Genomic DNA, 20,410 nt, shown 5'->3' with positions numbered 1-20,410 from the left:
AAACGAAATTGACCCTAACCCGTTTTAACCCGAATTCAACCCGACTTGTTACTAACCTGACCCGAATTCAACCCGACCCGTTCATAACCTGACCCGAATTTAACTCAACCCGTTACAAACCCGATCCGAAATCAATCCGACTTGTTATTGACTTGACCCAAATTCAACCCGACTTGTTATTGACCCAACCCGAATTTTACCAGACCTATTACTTACCCGACCCAAAAATTCAACCTCATCTGTTACTAACCCGACTCGAAATTAACACGACTTGTTATTTCCCCGACCTAAATTCGACCCAAATTGTTCCTACCCGATTTCAAATCACCTTAAATGTAATTTAGACCACTTATTATTGTTGATCAAAGCATTTTGTTTAGGGAGACCAAGTCGGTCGTCCAGGCCAGCAAAAGAAAAGGGCATCATCCTCAAATTTAAGAGTTAAATATAGTATATATTTGTTGTATGGTCAAAGGAGATAATTATCTTCCTAAATTATAGACTATAGTTCCCTAGTATATTTTCATATATATTATAGTCAAATGAAATCTATTTATATTTTGTTGAACCGAATGTGACCTGACTTAGAAATGATCCGACCTGATTGTAACCTGCAAATTATTGACTTGAACATAACCCGATATGGTCAAAGGAGATAATTATCTTCCTAAATTATAGACTATAGTTCCCTAGTATATTTTCATATATATTATAGTCAAATGAAATCTATTTATATTTAGTTGAACCGAATGTGACCTGACTTAGAAATGATCCGACCTGATTGTAACCTGCAAATTATTGACTTGAACATAACCCGAGTTGAATACGAGAATGACCCGACTTGGAAATGACCCAACCTGATTATAACCCGCAAATTATTGACTTGAACCGAACCCGACTTGAACCTGAGAATGACCCGACCTGATTATAATCCGCAAATTATAGACTTGAACCAAACTCGACTCAAACTCGAGAATGACCCGACCTGATTTTAACCCGTAAATTATTGACTTGAACCGAACCCGACTCGAACCCGAGAATTACCCAAACCCGTTTTAACCCGTGAAAACCCAAATTAAACCCAATCTATTGTTCACTCGACCCGAATGTAACCCGACCCAAACCTGATAAGAAGTATGACCCGACATGATCCGACTCAAGCATGACCCAACCCAAACCCGACCCGCATATATAGGTTATGGAATTAATCCGAATCGACCCGAGTTGACCCGACCCACTCTTACCCGACCCAAAGCCAACCCGTTTACCCGAATTGACAGCTCTAGTTATGACAAAGGTTGTTTGATTGTCACACATGATAATGTTGTTGAACGTACCATTAGCTTACATTTGCATTTAAATGACAATAGCTGATAACTTTAACTTGTTTTACTATGTACATTTTAGTCACAATTATTTTTAAGACTTCATTCTTTTTCAATTTAATAATATTGTGTGAAGCATGTATTATTACATATGAAACTCACATACTCGTATCACAGTAAACATATAATGAAAGCCTTAGTTATAAGAACTAAGTAGTACAACAACTACACACTTTAGGAGCCTCAGGATGATTAGTCACAGGTCCACAGAAAAATCTGATGCCAGGCGATCCTAATTTAGAGCATTTTGCAGCACACTCAGCTTGCGTTTCACATTGCCCTACAGTCTTGCAATCATCGAATAATTCACCATCTTCACCTATTCACCACCCATGAGAAATTAAATTAGTTTGACAAAAAACTCGGATTTAATTTATCTATCCGGATTTAGTATCTATACTCGTACTTTGTTAAGTTTATGATTGTCTTATTCTAAATACTTTCATTAAGATTGAGTGATTACGAGTGTAAAGAAAAATAACAAGTAGTATAATGAATGGACACTTTTAGGTAAAATTGAAACGTACAAGATTGTAATGATGTAAGTAATGAGCTTATGACTTATGAGTATAAAAATCACAATAGCATAAAATAAAAACGTGGAAAAAGGCGATTTAATTTATGTACAACCGATTGTATAAAGTGTACGATGGAACCAAAACTATATGTTTGCAAGCGATTGCACCTTGTTGTACATACTTGCAAAGGGGGTACAAATACTCTTTTTATAACTCCTTTACCATATGATACTTTCTTAATTAAAATTTTAGCATTTTAACAAGGAAAGTACTCCATATATATATATATATATATATATATATATATATATATATATATATATATATATATATATATATATATAAGAAAAGGAAAAAAGCAAAAGAAAGAGAAGAAAAACTATGTACCTTTGCAATGAGCGAAGAAGATGAATGTGATTAAAAGAGCACAGGTAAAATGGAGTTTTGGAGATGCCATTTTGAGTACAAAACCAATGAATGCTTGGTATTTTACTTGGTACATATCAATTCTAACTATAACTTTATATAGTGATAAATTACATAAATGATATAATTTATTGTTACAAAGTTACTTATTATGGATGATAACATTCATAAACATTAATTACAATTTCAATTCATATAATGTAAATGTGAAAGGAATATTTAATAATTCTTCATAATAGTTAATGGTATATTTAATATTTGTGATGATATTGAAAGGAATTGTCGAAAATTTTTGTGGAATAAGGTTGATAAAACTAGATATTCTACAAGAATAGCCTGGAATCATGTCACTAAGCCTATGGAAATAGGGGGTTTAGGGGTGAGGAGATTAAAATTGTGGAATATAGCCTTCATGGCTAAATTAGGATGGACTATACTTACAAAACCTGAAAAACTTTGGGTTAGGATTTTCAATGAAAAATATCTCAAGAAAGCAGGTTTATTTGATTGTCATGTTAGTTCTTCTAATTCTCAAATTTGGAAAGATATTTTGAAAGGGAGGGAATTACTTGCTTCGGGTTTAAGGGTGGGGATTGGTAATGGGTCTTCTACCTCTCTATGGCACCATCATTGGTTAGGTAATGCTCCCTTGAAAGATATCATGATTTGTGATATCCCTCCTCACATGATCAATTGGAAGGTGTCTAATATAATCAGAAATAAGGCTTGGTACTTGAATGATATAGAACATCTTCTTCCACAACATATTCTCAATATGATCAAGGCTACTCCTTTACCAAGGTTTGCAAATCTAGAGGATTTCATCACATGGGATTTGAGCAAGGATGGTATTTTTAATATTAGATCAGCTTACCATCTTCTTCTAAAGGGGAAGTGTTTAGCTTCTTCTAATTTAAATTCCTGGAAAAGTTTATGGAAAATTCAGATTCCTTTTAAATATAGAATGTTTTTGTGGAATTGTGCTCACTCGATTTTGCCAGTGGCTGAAACTTTGGCAGGTTACATGCCTCTAATTTCTCCTATATGTTCAAGATGCAATCTTTTCTCAGAATCTCACATCCATATCTTTAGAGATTGTTTTGCTTCTTCTATCTTATGGAATGATATCTTTGGAAAAGTTTATCTTCCAAAAAATTTTGATTTTAATATTTTTAAAAATTCGACTTGGAAGATTTGGATTAATTATAATCTAAGTTTGGATAGGAAATGGAAACTGATTTTTGGTACTGCTTTGTGGCACCTCTGGTTACATAGAAATAATACCATTTTTGAGAATAAACAAATTGGTCCGATTTCTCTTTTTACTAAGTTCTATTTCGATTATAAGATTTCTATCTCTTTGTTACAGGTGAATAACAAAAAGAAAAGCAACGAGTCAAGTTCCTTTGCTACAGTTTGGGAAGCACCTAGGGATGGCTATTTTAAAATAAATACTGATGGTGCTTGGCTCAACTCAGCTGTTTCTTCTGGAGGGGGTGTCATTAGAAGGTCTGATGGTTCTTGGTATGTGGGTTTTTTCCTGCAAATATGATGCTATTTCTCCCCTTCTTACTGAGTTGTATGCCTTGAATGATGGTCTTTCGATTGCTGAGGATCTAAGGGTTAAGAAAGTGATCGTGGAAACTGATGCCAAGGTGCTTAGAGATATGCTCATGACAGCAGGGCCTAATCCTCATCACGAGTTAGCTGCAACAATATGTGATGTTGCTACTGTTCTTTCCAAGTTTGAAGTGGCTGTGGTGACTCATATCCCAAGAGAGGCTAATGAATTAGCTCATCGCCTTGCTGTTTTTGGAAGAGAGATGGCGGTTGGGTACAAAACTCACTACTTAGTTCCTGATTACGTTTCTGAATTGTATGAAGCAGAAAAGGAGCGTGTTGCAACGACAACAGCTGATCACTAGTCATGTGGGTGTTCTTCTCTTAGTCTTGGATGTCTATAGCTTTTGGGTTGGAATTATGGCTGAAAATAGCTGTTAGTTTAGTTTCTTGGTGGCAGGAAGCTTTTGGGTTTACTACTATTGTACATATAGCTCCTTGTACAAGCTTTAACTCGGATGTATTTATAGCCTATTGCATAGGCGTTTTTTGCTGCAACATCAATCTTCATTGTAATTATTATGGGATGTTCATTGTAAATATTAAGGCTATAGCCTTTTAATCTATATATCTACTAGTTATGTTAAAAAAAATCTTAGGAAGATAGCTTTCATGATTCATTCCATCTAAAGGATAAGTAAACGAAATACGAGTACAATCTTTAGTACTTTAATTACTTAGGTTATATGAAGTTGGGATGATGTTATAACACTCGATTGTTCACATAATCATACATAAACTTGTACTTGGAAGTTGGAACCCTTTCTAGTGAATTCATTTGTTCATACATATTGTACTAAAAGCTTTTCTATCATAGATTATATCGTGTTTGACAGTTATATGTAGGTTCCTACCTTATCGTATGGCATTATGTTTTTTGGCAGATGATGCTGTTGATGGAAGAGGTCCTGTTAAACGAATTATGACTTGTGACCTTTATTAGGACAAGAAATCCTATTTAGTTTATGTACTCCCTATGCTGTTAGAGTGTGTGGTTCGAAAACCATTGTATAGTGTTTTCCTACTCAATTCCGCGATAGACAATTAGTAATGAAGTGATCTGTTATCCTTCTAATCTTTGATATCAAGCTACTAAATCACAACTATTGCTTACGAATATGTAGTGCAACATTAGATAATAAATTTGGTTATTGCACTCGCCTGCAGCAAAATTTACGTTGGAATACATGTGACTACAAAATTCTGGAACCCCCCACCTCTCCTTTGGGGTAAAAGATTGAAAAGAAACTGCAGAGTGCGTCGTGTGCCTGAGGCATCCTCCATTCCAGTTATGTACACCAGTTCAATTAGGCAACAAGTTGTTATTCGACTTTGGGCTCTTTGGTAACCATAAAACTTCGTGCTGCTTCATCTGCCACATCACTGCAAAGAGAATAAATTGGATGTAAATCTGCTATGTGAAGGTCAGAATATATGTATAATGATAAAAGATGATGTTAAAGGCATAAGGTTAAGGTTGCTAGCAGGAAGAATGCTAATCAAACCTGTCTACGGCTTCTGATTTTGTGATTAATGTCATCCCTTTTAAGTCAAGGAGCTCATAAAAATCATTCAGGCCATGATCCTTGCAGAATCTACAAAGATACTGTAGATAGTCGTTGAATTGTTTCGGTTCCTACAATAAATAAACTTTAAGATTCAAAACAAGCTGGTGGTCATCGAACCTTCAGTAAAGCAAAATCCAAGCAATATAATAATATATACTGTGAAACACATTGGTGTTATTTCAATTGTCAGATGGTCACGTTCAAATGTGACAAAATGAGTGGCACACAAATAAAAATAAAAAAAGACTGCAGCTCATTTGCAAAGAAAAATTCAGAAGCATACCTGTTCAAGGACACAGCCTTTTCGGAGGGCAACGAGACACTCTACGGCTTTGTCATAGTTACTTCCTTTAAATGAGTCCTCTAAAAGTTCAAGAATTTTGCTTCGCATACCTTTGATTGCTTTAGTAATCCAATCTGAGCTATCTCTACGAGATAGCATAGCTTCAAAATCCTGGACTGGGGTGATGTTCCCAATCTTCTCAACAATGAGAGAAGAATTATTTGCCACAGCACTGGATGGTTTCTCATCACTGATCTCAGCCTTAACTGCAGTATTATCATCGGTGGTCATTAATGTTTTCCCCACATTATGATCTTCTGCAGCCTCTTTCTCATCATCTGATCCAGATGGCTTCTCTTTGACTGACCTAGTTGATTTCTTCTTCTGTTAAAGTAGGAAAAGTTAGTGCCTGCATAAACAGTGACAAGATTTACGAAGAACATGTAAGCCAGATCTCCCCACCGTAGAGTTCTCCTTTAATTCAAAGCATCTTCGAAATTCATCAATGACAGACTTGTTTTGAGATAGTAATTCTGCATCAGGCTCAGTTATTTTTTTCAAGGCTTCATCAAGTGGAGGCACAGCAGCATCTGGGTCTTTTGCTTTTAGTTCAAGAAAGTGATAAAACCGCTGCATAGGCATAAGATAGCTAGCCAGTCAGAGAATCTTATTAATCAATGATGCAATACAGTCAAAACAGCTTACCATCAAGAGATTAGATAGCTCAGTCCATTAAGACAGAAACTCAGCACACTGCCTTTACAATTTTAGGTCATCTATTACAGCTAATCCTTCCTAGTCCTCTCAACCCTCTGATAATTTCAGAAGGGTATCTATTTCAAAGTAGTTACTCAAGAAAGGATAACAGAAAGCCATAACAGTCAGCATTCACCTAGATATTATTCATGCTAGAAAGTAGAAAATGATCTTCATTTGCAACAAGCACTGCCAGATTATTATTGTCTTATCAATCAATCATTCAATAATAAAAGATAAGCCCCTTAAATTTTCTATCATTAAAATAATGCCATAGGCATAGTCCTTTTAATCAATTGACCATGCTAAAAATTCATTCATATCCCTCCACATGAACATGTATAGGACTAGAGGTGTATAAACTGACCCGACAATACCCAATTCATATTTCGACTTGCATGGACACAATAATTTGGCATGACTCAACTTTGAAATACATCCGATCCGCCCTCACCAAACCCGTCCCGAGTACCCAAATTGACACCTCTGTATAGGACCAGCTCAGGAAGAATGAATTACTTTCCAAACTCATCAGTGGTTGAGTCAGAGGGCCACACATGGGCATAAGGATTTAAACCAATTTTGTTTCTATTATTATTATATTTTATTATTTTAAAATAGGATAACCAAATTTAAAAATGTCAGGAAACTGAACATAAAATTTAATAAAAAGATAAAAATAGAAGTAAATAAAACCGTAAGAGTACTGCAATATTATTCAGGTCTGGTAACCCTAGTGAAAAACATAAGATCCTTGATTCAGTGTGATGCACTAATCCCCTCAACCTCCACCCACGAAACACACATTTTATAGCATGAATAGACAAAACTATAACAAAGTACCTCGAGAACAGGATTTGGTGTGAGGTCCGGCTTTAAGTTCTCCTCTTTGGCAGGTGGTGCAAGGTCAAGCATCATTACTAGATTATCAGCAGCCGCTTGCTGTTCTTCGGTTGGCTGAAATGTTGGGAGGTTTTTGAAAGAAGGAAACTGGAACTCACGAACATCCTCCATAAACGGGAGTACATTGAAGTACAATGAATCAGGCTTCTCACATAGCATATAGGAGGATAATAAGACAGTAAACAAAGTTAGAAAAAAAAAAAAAATCTTAGGATAAATGAATAAAGAGCAGAGTATGCCAGTAAACAAATATAGATGTGACAGTGGAAGGGAAGACTTACAACACTGTCCTTCACAGATACATTTGGTGTCAAGACTCCAATCACAACACCTGACTGTCCTTGCCTCCAAACACAGCGAACTATGGCAACCTTGTTCAATTCCTTCATCGCTCTAGCTAATGCAGAAATTGCAGTAACAGCTTCTCTCTTGCCAGGTTCAGCAATGAATATGTTGACATCTTTCATGTAATAATGGCTGTTAACATGAAAATTAGAGATTCAATTGTTGAGTTTTTATTTTGCTTCAACAGAAGATGGCAAATCCAGCTTAAACTAAATACTCCTCACCGTAGTATGTTTTTAGCATCAGTGAATCCTAAGAGCTTCACACTCTTCTCTGGTTTGAATTTGACAGCTTCCCATGCATCAGATGATACAGGAACCACTTCTGGTCCATAACGATAACCCTTGATCCTTTGCTCTGGAGGCACAACTGTTTCAGGGTCGTTAATGCTTCTATATTCATAGTCCACCTTGATTTCATGGGTGGCAAATTTATCAGTCGCAGGTGCTTTATCTGAATACTTCTTTAGGGTAGGAAATTTTTCTTCGGAAGTTTTCTTGTATACCCAGACCTATTGTTTATTGTTGTCAAGTAATTGGGAAAAATATAAGTCAAATCCTAACTTTTTGTGCAAAAGAATACTAACTATAGAGAATAATATCTAACTGCATTCAACCATATTACCATGAAAGGTAACATACCTTAATCTTCAGTGCAGAGCTCACTTCAAGATCACCCCTGAATATTGTAACAGGGGCTATGCTCCGAGTCCTGAGTGCTCCTAACAACGAAGTTGCACTTTCAACATAAAGAGTCTTTGCCCAAGTTTTCTTTGTGAAAAGTTCTAATAGTTTGTCATTCTCATCCATAATGTTCTTATCAGCATCACCACTTAGCTTCCCTCTAACTACTACACATTCCAATTTAATAGCCTGCTCAGTCATTTGCTGAGCAATAGTGCTGACTTGATCTTCTTTTGTGCCTTCATATGGATCTCTCAGACGAGAGAGTGCATTAGTGATTAGGCAAAGGCGTTTCTTTCCCTTGTTAGTTGGTCCATACTTCTTTATTAGCATATCCATACCAACAATAATTGCATCAAGAACTAACAATAAAGTCAAGGCCTCAAACATATAATCAAAAGAATGTATATAACAACAGCACTTATACAATCAGATATAATTTACAACAAAGAAAAAAAAAAAAAAAAAAAAAAAAAAAAAAAAAAAAAAAAAAAAAACTACAGTCTACTCATCTACTGACTCTATCCTGATTCCTAAGAGCAACAACAGCTGAGAACAGCTACATTTGCTCCAGTCGGGTGTGATCAGTTTATATATCTATTCATCATTGAGAAGAATCAAGAAGTAGAGTCTAGGAATTGACAAAACCTCCTACCCCAGGGGCCAATCAAACTGTATCGAAAGTACCGGGAGTAAAATGACAAAATTGGGTGAAGAAACAAGGAGAAATAGTCATATATTATCAATCATCAATAAAGATTAACCACCCTTGTCACTATGGATTGACGAATTTATCCATTTAGATTCATGCTTAGGTAACTATCACAAGTGCCTGACTATTAAAACTGGGTGGAGCAGATGCAGAAGGCTGATTTGGCAGCGAAACTAAAGAAAGCACAAGAACGCATAGGCAAAAAAGAGGAGTAAAGTAAATTAAACTAAGTCAAATATATAGGAAAAAGGCAAATATGCTTCATGGACTCTTCATTTCACTACAAGTACCCATGTCAGACCCCCGACACTAAAACATGGGTGTGACACTTGGACACTTCACTTTAGTTCAAACTTCAAAATCATGAAATTTTTTCACAAAATAGCCGAGTCGGACTCTTGGACACGTACTGGTGTCGGACATGGGTACCCGAGTCCATGTAACATACTGAAAAGGTAGTTTGTGAAAAGATTTATGAAGAACCAGTCAAACCCTTCAAAAACTTAGAACCAAGCATAAAACTCAGAGCACAATAACAAAACAACTAATCATGAAAGATACAATCGCCAGGAACCGTTCCTCGTGGAATCTGATCCAGTACATCAACCAGATCTCCATCTACAACTTTTATACTCCTCAGAACCACAATGTTTGCATATCCGCCAACTTCTTTAGTGAGCTCATTGTTTGTTTCTGGAATTCAAAATTCAATGACTCGTCAATGAAACAATATGTAGGCTTTTAATAAGCACAGAGCAAAAACATACAAGGCAATAAAGTGAAATACTGAAGAGTTCTTTGTTGCACAAAGTCTTTTTCCCTTCTATATTCATCTTGTTTCCTCTATAATATGCCCCAACTTAAAAAAACAAAAAAACAAAAAAAAAATCAACAAAGACACCATTGACAAGATTACAGAATATACCAAGTTTACTAACATTATCAAGGTACAAAGCTGTTTACACAATACATAGATCAGTTTTGCAAGCTGGCTTGTTGGGTAGTTGGGACATGTATGTTTGTGATGTTGTGACCACTGAAAAGGGTTTTATAAGAGTTTCAAGGTGATTATGTTAGCAAACGATGGAGTACATCCCATTCAGGCACATTTTGAATGAGCAAAAGCTAGCCTGTTTCTAAGGCTACTTCAGCTTGCAATGAAATCAAGATAGATATTCCTATATAGGCCATGTGTGTTGTGGCCATAATTCAAAACAGACTATTGGCCCGATACCCAAAAGGAATCTCTCACTTAGGGGGCTAGGATAAGGTAGAGAATGTCAAATGGACATAGTATTGCTGTACTATTGCAAAGATGTTTCTAATAGACTTGACCCAAAAAAGCATTGAATAGTCTACTATAACGGAGCAAACAAGAAAAAGGATGCATAGTAAGGTGGTACATATAAGATGTGTAGAGTACCTAAACCAGAAGTTAAGGGGCAATAAACAAATAACATTCACACGAGCATGAACTATTGCATAAAATGAGCGTGATGAGACAATATAAAAAATTTCCAGAATATTTCTCTTTTATCATCTGAGGATATATCAAATCACACCTTACTTGTAGAAAACAGCTCACCTTTAAGATCACAGATGTGGTATGTACTAATCTACTATGCAGAAGTTTAAAATAAAAAAAAAATAAAAATGTAAAACAATAAAGTGTAAGATAAGATACCTGCAGTTCCAAATAAGACAATTCCCACTTCATCATATTTGTTATAAATCAGCTGCAGACACAGTAAATTAAGACTTCAGACCATGGTTCGGTACTATATTATTCCATTCAATAATAGTCAGTTTACAGGATTCCAAAAGCATGATCATTAATTGGAGAATGTACAACAAAACATTAAGATACAGGAAAATCCTTTGAATAGTAAAAGCCTAAAAGGGGGTGATGGAAGAGTGTAAAGTAATGACATATCAACCTTCTTCTCCAAAAGCATGGCACAAACTTTCTCAACTTGTGGAAGAACACCATGCATTTTTGGACCAACATCAAGCAATAGGACCAGTGATTCCTGTCATCAAAAAGGTAAACAATTGTTTAATCATGAAAGCATTATCGGTAGCTAGCAAATCCAAATATTATGTAACGCTGTCTAAACTACTTCCTCTCACACCAAACTGACCAAAGCATTGACAATAACTACATTTATTTTCCCATCTTGTATCAGAGAATTAGACCGGCGAGAACTGGGGAAAAAATGTGATTCTTCCTAAAATTTACGCCTTTGTACTCATAAGAAATGCTAAACATCTCCCAGTAGTCACCTATAAGATACTTTCTCCATATCCAATGTGTCTTGCTCACCGGGAACACATGAGTCAACCTCCCTAAAAGCTTCACTACATCCAATTCAGTTCATAATCAATATGAACAATGTTATATTCAGCTTTTAATTTCCGGGTTAGGGAACACATCATGACAATCCGGTATAATTCGGGTAACACGAATGTTCAATTTCTCAGTCCTCTAACAGATGAAACAAACAAACCTCACATAACAACATGCCTAAATCCATCCTACCCTCTAAATAAAATCAAGCAAACAACTTTGAGCTTATGTTAAGTCAATTCAACCTAATTAGGGCATAAACTCCATAAAACGGCATCGTCAAATTTCAAATTTTACAAGTAAAACCAAAATTAGCATATTTTTCGTACCAAAATTATAGCACATTCTAGCAACAAATTAAATTAATTACAAAACCTCAAATTCGCTATATTTTAAGTTTTCAGCAATTCATTCACAAAATTAAACAATATTCACCTCAAAAATTAAAACGAAAGCTTAAAAATAGCTTGAAAAGTGTATTAAAAGTACATAATAATGAAATTCAGTAAATTTTATGTTGAAAAAAACTACTACGAGTACTAAAAACAGCAACAAAAACCCTTTAAATCGTCAAAATTGAAAATGAAAAGTAAATGGAAAGAAATTACCTTGTTGCGAGCCATTGTTGATTGAGAAAAGAGAGAGAATTTCAGAAATGTTGATTGAGGAAATGAGAAAGATTGCTGAAGACGCTTCAATGTGCCATGAAAATACGGAGACTTTTAGAGAAACTACACTTTTCTCAGAATTTTGCCGCCACCTGGGTAAAAGTTTGTAAGTTCCAATTATGTCCCACATTTTAAAAGATGGTAGTAGCTCGTTCGGAATTAGGAGTAAAGAATTTTCGACTAGTCAAGCTCAATATCTTCGGCTTGTTTGGGTGACAATTATTGAGTATTACCTTTATTTTATATTATTTACAACGATTATGTTTTTTTTTTTTTTTTTTTTTTTTTTAATTTATGTTAAATTGTTAAAAATAAAATGAAACGAAGGTAGTATCATATTTTAATTTTATGAAAACAAAAATTAAGTATGGGTAGCGAATTTTTCAAGTGTGGTGGAAGATATTATAGCTTCCAATAATTGCTTTATTATTTTTTTCATAATTAAGGTCTAGATTATATTCATTAAAAAAAAAAAAAAGTATTACTCAATTACCGAGTCTTGAGTCCCTTCGACATTAGTATTGTTTAAATACCCGATATTAATACGTAACAGAGGGTATATTCTTTTCAACGTGTCAAATCAAAACGATACGAGCCTTATTTACATGCTTCTTGGATGATTTACAAAATTATAGCTTTTAAAAAACTTATTTACGATTTTACATTGGAATGAAACTTATTTACGGAAATATAGTCCACGTAGGCTTGGAGATACATTTGGGGTAATTTTTTTCTTTAGAGACAAACCGCTACCTCAAGTAGTGGTTTTAGTGGTTATAGTCTAAAACCACTACTTGAGGTAGCGGTTTGTCATTAGTACTCAATTTATGAAGGGTAAAACCGCTACCTCTAAAAAATTAAAATAAAAACTTATCCGAGCCTACGTGGACAATAATTTCATAATTAAGTTTTATTCCGATGCAAAAGTGTAAATAAATTTTAAAATAACCATACTTTCGTAAATGATCCCATGCTTCTTTGGGTAAAGGTCTTTGGGCCTTTATTCACCCACCAAAACAACCCAAACTCCAAATGATCACAACAACACAAACTTCTCAAAGAGAGAGAGACACACACACCAAGAAAGCAGCTTGAAGCTTAAAAACAATGGCGTCAATGGCACATTCAATCAGCTACCATTTCACCAACAAAAACATCATTAAACAACAAAACACCCATCATAACCCCTCTCTAAATCTCAGCATCCTTTCTTGTCAACAAGAACAACAAATAAAACCCAATGCCCCAATTAATAGAAGGGAAATAATACTAAGAAGCAGTGAATTTGCTACACTTGCAGCAATCTTCCATTTCAGGTTGTTATTTTTTTTTTTTTTTTTGTCCTCAAAATTTATTCTTTAATTATCTGGTTATACTTTGTATTTGAAATTGATTCTCAGATTTAAATTCATGCTTTAATGATAAATTGTTGGTTCTAAAAATTGAACAGTGGAACAAAACCAGAATATTTGGGAGTGCAGAAGAATCCACCTTCATTGGCCTTATGCCCTGCAACTAAAAATTGTCTTTCCACTTCTGAAAACTCATCTGACACTTCCCATTATGCCCCTCCTTGGTAAGTTTGATTTTTGATTTTTTTTTTTTTAGATTTCTTGCAATTTTTGAGTTTCATCTTTGAGCTGAATTATCTTACACATTGCAATTTTTTGGGGGTCTTTACATATTTGCACAATGAATAGTGTAGGTTTGGGACTTTGGGTTAGTCTAGCTTGTAAATTATTCCCTTTGTCAAGAATTAAAAGTTGCATTGACTTTATAACTTGAACTAATTATGTAACAACTGAATTTGGACGCATTGACATTATAACTTGAACTAGTCACGTGACAACTGAATTGGTCATCAAGTATGTGGTGATTTGAAAAGCACAATTATTCCCCTAGATTGTAACCCACATGAGTTTTATTACTAGTAGGAATGTAGGATTAAATTTATTCATACGGGTAGGAGTGTCATAAGATTTGAGAAAGTTGGTAGCTTTGGTGTAGTTTGGTTGATTAGTAAGACATTCAAGGATATGTTAATGTAGCAAAGAGTTTCTCCTAGGTTTTTTGGTTGGATATTAATAATGGGAATTTTTATTATATGCAACTAACAGGAACTACAACCCTGAAGAAGGGAGAGGGAGCAAGAAACCTGTGAGTAGAGAAGTAGCAATGCAGGAGCTTCTTGCAGTTGTAAGGTTTCTTTTCTAAACAGTCCATGAAAAGCTGCTGGCGTCTTTCGTGGTAAATTAACTAATGATCCCTATATTTGCAGATTGAATCAACAAAACCGGAGAATTTCACACCCCGGATCATGGAGAAGAAAGACGATTATGTGCGTGTGGAATATGAAAGTCCCATAATGGGGGTAGGTTATTAGCAGAAATATGTAGAATTGCTAAATAATCTAAGAATGGAAACAGAAATTGACTTGCAGTACATGTGCTTTTATTGTGTAGTTTGTTGATGATGTCGAGTTCTGGTTTCCTTCGGGGAAGAAGTCAATTGTGCAGTATCGTTCTGCATCTCGTTTAGGGAGTTTTGATTTTGATATGAATCGAAAAAGAATCAAGGTGAAAATTCATATCATTGTGTAGTTAGTTTCAGGAGTTAAGCATACTATTAGGACCTAAAGTTTCACAATTTTTATCGTTTGGGACCTCTTTTTTAATTTTACATGGTTTGGGACCTCTATCCAAACTTCCGTCCAAGTTAGGTTAAAATAACCCACATGAGTTAAAAATAATGGGTCCACATGAGTTAAAACCCCAAATGGCCAAAAATAATACTTTAATTTGTATGTGCAATTCTTTCGTGGGATTTGAACATCTATTAAACTTCTCTTCTAAAGTTTTTCTTTATTCATCTTTCATCTACTGTTAAAAATATTTATCTCTTACTAGCAATAAGCAATTCTACAGGTATACTACTTCTCTTTGTGTTTTTATTTCAAAAAGCATATGAATTGATTTCCTTTTTAGTGGGTTTTGACTTAAAGGGATTAATTTAAGAGTTTTGATATTGAACTACAGAAAACGAAATTAGGGAGGTAAGATATAAATTATTTTTGCTTGGTAAATATCAATGTTAATGTTTGTAATCTACAAATTTTTTATAATGTAATACGGTTCAATGGTAAGGCCTTGATATATTTACGTAATTGATGAATTAATCTAAATAAATTGATTTAAAGCTGAAAAATAATGTATATAGAGTACAATTCAAGTGAATTTTAGCATTCCACTATATTAATCCTGTCAAAGTATTCCCAATTTTTTTAAAAAAATTGCTTCAATTGTTGTAGGTGTTGTACTGTTTTTGCATATTAAAGCAGGAAAAAACGGGAGTATATTATTGCCTAGTATTGTGGATTTGTGGTAGTATTGTTTTTGTTTAATGTAAAAAACTTTTTTTTCAAGGATGTTGAATTAATTCTCCTTTTATGAATAGTTAATTATACCTTGAGTTTACCTTTGGTTAAAGTAACAGAAGTTTGGATAGAGGTCCCAAACCATGCAAAATTAAAAAAGAGGTCCCAAACAATAAAAATTGTGAAACTTTAGGTCCCAATAGTATGCTTAACTCTTAGTTTCAGATTTCATTTAAGTTTTGATTTAGTTGATCTTGCACTTCAGGATGGTTCTTGATGAATGGTTGTTGATGCAGGCTTTAAGGCAAGAGCTGGAGAAGAAAGGATGGGCTTCAGAAAATACTTACTAGCCATAGTTTATGAAGTCTCAATGTATGTGGGAGATTCAGTTCTTCTATTAGTGATTCGATTCCATTTCCCTTTACGAACAATCAGGAAGTATTAAAGAATAAAAATGCCCAAGTAATACTTCCAAACTGACTCTAATGGAACCTGCTTCTTGGGTCCTTTCCAACCTGTATTTGTTTTCTTAAAACTGAGTCCTCTGGAGAACTCCCCTGATAGCAAAATCAAATGCATCATCTATTGTTCCAACTTATGACGTGCGTATATGATACTTGAAATCAGCCTCAATACCTCCTCTCTCATAGCTAGTTGTCACAACATCCTTAAAGATTTGCTGCAGAACCTCTTCAACACTTACAGTTCCAAATTTTTTTTATGCCCCTCCATCGTCATGCATGATAACTGAATAATTGGTGTAGAATTAGACAAGTGCCAGAAGTATTTACTGTAATACAACTGATCTTGGGAGAAAGAAAACAGGAATACAACCTGCCAAAGTTTGAATGAAAAATGGAACACCTTGTGTCTAAATCTGCAGGGGGTTGCTGACAGAAATTAGATATCATATATTCACATATGCCTTGATGATATGATGTGGGTTGTTGCAGTTACTGGTTTGCAATGATTTTCTGAGGCATTCTTGCACTGATTGATATGCTCCCTTCAGACATATTACATATGAATGTGTGGCCCCTGCAAGTGAAAAAAGAGCTCTTCTCGTCCTTCTCACCCCTTATGCCACTGTAACTCCTCATTGTTATTTGGGGGGGGGGGGGGGGGGGGGGGTTGAAAATAAGTTGGGTATGGCTCCACAAAATCATTGTTGGCTTAAGGGCTCGAATCTACTGTTTGCAACATCATGTTCTTGACTTCGGAATTCACGAGCTTGATTGTAGTGCATCAGGTATAGCAGATGGGACTCTAGGTAATGCCAATAAATCAGTTGGAGTTAGCTTCGGTATGGGAGCAATGTGTTTGTCAGAAGGAAAGAAGTCGGAAGGTTATGTATAGGGTGATCAGCTAGGAAGGAGATAAGCAGGAATTGGCTGTGATTTATTTGACTTTGTTTAGGGAGTGTCCAGCCACCCGAAGGCCTGGAGTTTTGATCTCCGTATTGATGATGTAATTGCATTGTTATACAACCATTTATGAATTTCCCCCAAATCTACTTCTTCCTCAGTTCTACAAATCTGAATCTTCAGTCCTGTGTGACGTTTAGATGATTATCGAGTTTTTGTGTCCACTGGCCAATAGGTCTCATGTTGAAGTATTGTGCTGCATCTTGTTTCGGCAACCTTTTGGGTCTCAATAGAGAAAAAAAAAAAAAAAAAAAAAAAAAAAAAAAAAAGAGAGAGAAAAATAAATAAATAAAAAAAATAGCAGTTTTGATTAAATGGTGGTGACTGTGGGCAACTAGGCATAAAGGCAAGAGCTGGAAAAAATTTGACAAAGGACTGGCTTCGGAGATTACTTATTAACCGTGGCTCATAAAGCCTTATTAGATTTGTAGGGATTACATTATCTCTTACAAATCAACTGCTATAGTAAAATAGAGATTATTGAAAAGAAATGGGCCAGAAATATTACAAAGTAAATTTGATTATATACCCTCATCTGGACTCCGACTTCACTGCTTGCTTCTGAAGAAAGAATCCCACTCATGATTTTCGAGTTTTCCTGTCAAGTAATGTTTCCAAGTCGACTCCTCTGGGAACCTGCTTCTTGGGTCCTTCCCTTCATGAATTTGTCTCCTAACATCCTCAATTCTCTTGAGGACTCCCTTGACAGTGATATCAAATGCATCTTCAGTTTTCAACTTATGGCGCGCATATATGATACTTGGAATCAGCCCTATTACCTTCTCTCTCATAGCTGTCACGACATCTTGAGAAATCTGATGCAGAACCTCCTCAACATGAACCATCCCATTTTGTATCCCCTCCATTGGTATGAAAACCGAATAGCTTGTGTAATTCTTAGGCAAATGCCAAAAATATTGTGTGTAAGCTGATCCTGGATGAAAGAAAACAGGAATACAACCAGTCAAGATGGCATCAAAAGTGGAACGCCTTGTGTCTGAATCCCCTGTAGGCTGCAGGCAGAAATCAGACATCAAAAATGCCTTGATAATATTTGCAGGGTTGTTGCAATTGGCTTTATTTTTCGGAACGCAGCTAACCAATTTGCATTGATTTCCTGGTGCATTCTTACATTGACGGATAAGCTCCCCTCGGATTGAGCCTTTATAAGAGCGTGTTGCCCCTGCAAACGCAAAAAGGTGAGCTCTTCTTGTCTTCCTAACTTTTTCCTGCCACTGTAATACCTCACTGTCATTTGAGGGGTGGAAATCTGTTGGGTATGGAACTGCAAAATCATTGTTGGCGTAGGGGCTTGCTTCTACTGATACCATGGTCATGTTCTTGGTTTCGGGCAAATTCATGAGCTTGCTACCCCAGTTGGGACCAATGTAGGTCGGCCTCCTAAAATCCCAAGTGACCCTCCCAGAAACAAAGAAGTGATCCCAACCAAACACGCGTTCCCACTCAGGTCTTCCCCTTAGCCAGTTTGTAAAATCCAATGCTCCCGCGTCCTTGATTGATGAGCTAAACCCTCCCCATAGATGCCGGGTTACCTCTAGCCCAGGGTAAAAGGGTGCATAGATAGCCGAGGCTAAAGATGAGTTATCAGTTAAGCACTCGTATTGCTTCATCCTACTGTGGAATATCATCTCCAAGATAAACTGCGTAGTTGCATACCAACTTTCCCCTGACGTAACACTTTCAGAATCCTCTGAACTGGCGTTAAGCTTCAGCTGAGTACCAAAACCTCCATTTTCCACATATGGGCATAAGTTGAACTGTTTTCTGAGTGTCTGACATTTTGTAACCAAGTCTTGGTTAAATCTGGAAGGGAGATCATGCATGTATATGTAACGACCCGAGCAAGGATCTTGCTGTTGAGATTTCCAACTAGACTTGAGTTTTCCTGCATCTACAGGCTGCCTGATAGCATTTGCATAGGATGAGATATACGCAAAGTCAGGCAGCGAAAAGCGCAGCAATAAGAAGCCTAGAGCAGCAGCAACAACAATGCAGAAGTTCTTCTGAAAATATCTGAAAACCATTGTCTCCATAATCAAGGGTTTGAACTTTTAAGGACAAGTTTCAGTAAGGATAGAACTTTGGTAGAAGTCAACTGAGTTCAGGTCTTATTGCCACACAGTCCTATGAGAGAACTTTGGGATTACGTTAATGAAGTTCATAACATGTTAAGGATATCATTTTACTCATTCATGAAAAAATATTCAGAAAACATGGTTGAATTTTATGTAAGGACAAAAAGAGTGCGAGTACTGAGGTCAATACCACTATATCCTTCATTCCTAAGCATTCTTTGAGGGGAGTGTAAACATATAATTTATGTACTGTAAATAATTTTACATACTCCTTTTGCCTTAAATTATGTCTAGAAATCTGTGTAATTGATAGTGATTGATTTTGCAATAAAGTGTAATCTTGATATAGAATTAAAGATGATAGTATGATACTACTTCCTCCGTTCTTTATTATTTGACCCGCTTTGACTTTTACACTATTTATCACCCTTATTTTGACCGTCTTTTGTGAATAATATGTAAAGAAAAATATATTATGTATGATCTTTTTATATTCGTTTCAATAATTACTATCATAATATATAACTTTTATAATTTTTACTTATGGAGAATTTAAGTTATTGATCGTTAAAGTTTTGCATTGGCAAGCGTGATAAAAGAAACAGGTCAAGTAAAAAAAATAAAGGAAGTATGTTGTAATATTCTAATATACTTGTACAGTATATCGAATATGTCAAAGGTCATAATATGCCACATAAAAGTGTCATGAATTTTATATGGTAAGATGATGTGTTGATTAAGAATGATGATGTGGGCGGGTACAGGAATACAAAAAATAAAAAATAAAATATCACCAAGTATACATTAGGAAAGTAGAGATTTCTAACATGAAAAAAAAATAGTTTTTGTTGGTGTTTAGAGAGCCACAAAGGATGGGGGTGAGAGAATCAATTCCAAAATTTACCTTTAAATAGTTAAGAATATAGTATATTGCATATACGAGTGTTCAAAATATTTTTGTAAAAAATAATAGGATGGCTACACAAATTATATACGTAGTACTTCATATACTACCTCCGTTACATATTTTTTGCAACGATTAGACATTTTTCCCCTCTACTTTATGTCAAATCGTTGCAAATAATATGTAACGGAGGTAGTATAACCATTATACTTAATTGCTTTGAATCTATTCTTACAGGGAGATATACCATATAACTATAAGCTTGGGAGTTACGTTTCATTTTATTTGACATTTCTAACTAAAGATATTGGATTATACCTTCTTGTTGATGAAGTTTGCAACTGGCTTTCAACAATCAACACACACCCCAATAAACACTCAGCTATAAGTTTTATAAAT

At 35.3% G+C, this 20,410-nt stretch overlaps 3 protein-coding genes across 4 annotated transcripts; 1 reads left to right on the top strand and 2 right to left on the bottom strand.

Moving 5' to 3' along the window:
- Nucleotides 1–4,999: 4,999 nt before the first annotated feature.
- On the bottom strand, nt 5,000–12,318 carry LOC145638488 (ATP-dependent DNA helicase 2 subunit KU80-like). Of its 2 annotated transcripts, XM_081689465.1 has the most exons (12): nt 12,155–12,318; nt 11,137–11,229; nt 10,884–10,935; nt 9,761–9,892; nt 8,446–8,849; nt 8,029–8,315; nt 7,741–7,936; nt 7,400–7,603; nt 6,263–6,430; nt 5,801–6,184; nt 5,455–5,585; nt 5,000–5,332 (listed from the first exon to the last, which is right to left on the bottom strand). In XM_081689465.1, exons 1-12 carry the CDS (start codon nt 12,167–12,169, stop codon nt 5,272–5,274), a joined length of 2,127 nt encoding a protein of 708 aa, XP_081545591.1. In that variant the 5' UTR covers nt 12,170–12,318; the 3' UTR covers nt 5,000–5,271. The 2 variants fall into 2 exon arrangements, with proteins under 2 accessions (XP_081545591.1, XP_081545592.1); XM_081689466.1 differs by lacking the exon at nt 9,761–9,892 and having other exon boundaries at nt 8,446–8,726.
- A 920-nt stretch (nt 12,319–13,238) lies between these two features.
- LOC145638487 (uncharacterized) lies at nt 13,239–16,679 on the top strand. The gene is made up of 6 exons (XM_081689464.1): nt 13,239–13,530; nt 13,665–13,790; nt 14,332–14,410; nt 14,493–14,585; nt 14,677–14,790; nt 15,884–16,679. The coding sequence occupies exons 1-6, from the start codon at nt 13,322–13,324 to the stop codon at nt 15,935–15,937; spliced, it is 675 nt and encodes a 224-aa protein (XP_081545590.1). The 5' UTR covers nt 13,239–13,321; the 3' UTR covers nt 15,938–16,679.
- Nucleotides 16,680–17,559: 880 nt separating this feature from the next.
- On the bottom strand, nt 17,560–19,056 carry LOC145640655 (putative xyloglucan galactosyltransferase GT11). Its single transcript, XM_081691895.1, has one exon. The coding sequence runs from the start codon at nt 19,054–19,056 to the stop codon at nt 17,560–17,562; it is 1,497 nt and encodes a 498-aa protein (XP_081548021.1).
- Nucleotides 19,057–20,410: the final 1,354 nt, after the last annotated feature.

Source organism: Chenopodium album, chromosome 7, assembly GCF_948465745.1.
Source record: "Chenopodium album chromosome 7, dcCheAlbu1.1, whole genome shotgun sequence".
In the NCBI taxonomy this organism is placed as follows: domain Eukaryota; kingdom Viridiplantae; phylum Streptophyta; class Magnoliopsida; order Caryophyllales; family Amaranthaceae; genus Chenopodium; species Chenopodium album.
The sequence above is the reverse complement of the archived record's forward strand: the minus strand, read 5'-3'. Positions and strand labels throughout refer to the sequence as shown.

What these genes read in the sequence shown, in the direction of transcription:
- LOC145638488 (XM_081689465.1), bottom strand. An exon ending in TGTCTTATTTGGAACTGCAG is followed by an intron (nt 9,893 to 10,883) that starts GTATCTTATCTT and finishes TTTGAATTCCAG; the next exon opens with AAACAAACAATGAGCTCACT. An exon ending in AAATCAGAAGCCGTAGACAG is followed by an intron (nt 5,333 to 5,454) that starts GTTTGATTAGCA and finishes TTCTCTTTGCAG; the next exon opens with TGATGTGGCAGATGAAGCAG.
- LOC145638487 (XM_081689464.1), top strand. Translation starts at nt 13,322, where the DNA reads ATGGCGTCAATGGCACATTCAATCAGCTACCATTTCACCAACAAAAAC. An exon ending in TCCCATTATGCCCCTCCTTG is followed by an intron (nt 13,791 to 14,331) that starts GTAAGTTTGATT and finishes TGCAACTAACAG; the next exon opens with GAACTACAACCCTGAAGAAG. An exon ending in ATGAAAGTCCCATAATGGGG is followed by an intron (nt 14,586 to 14,676) that starts GTAGGTTATTAG and finishes TTTATTGTGTAG; the next exon opens with TTTGTTGATGATGTCGAGTT.
- LOC145640655 (XM_081691895.1), bottom strand. Translation starts at nt 19,056, where the DNA reads ATGGTTTTCAGATATTTTCAGAAGAACTTCTGCATTGTTGTTGCTGCT.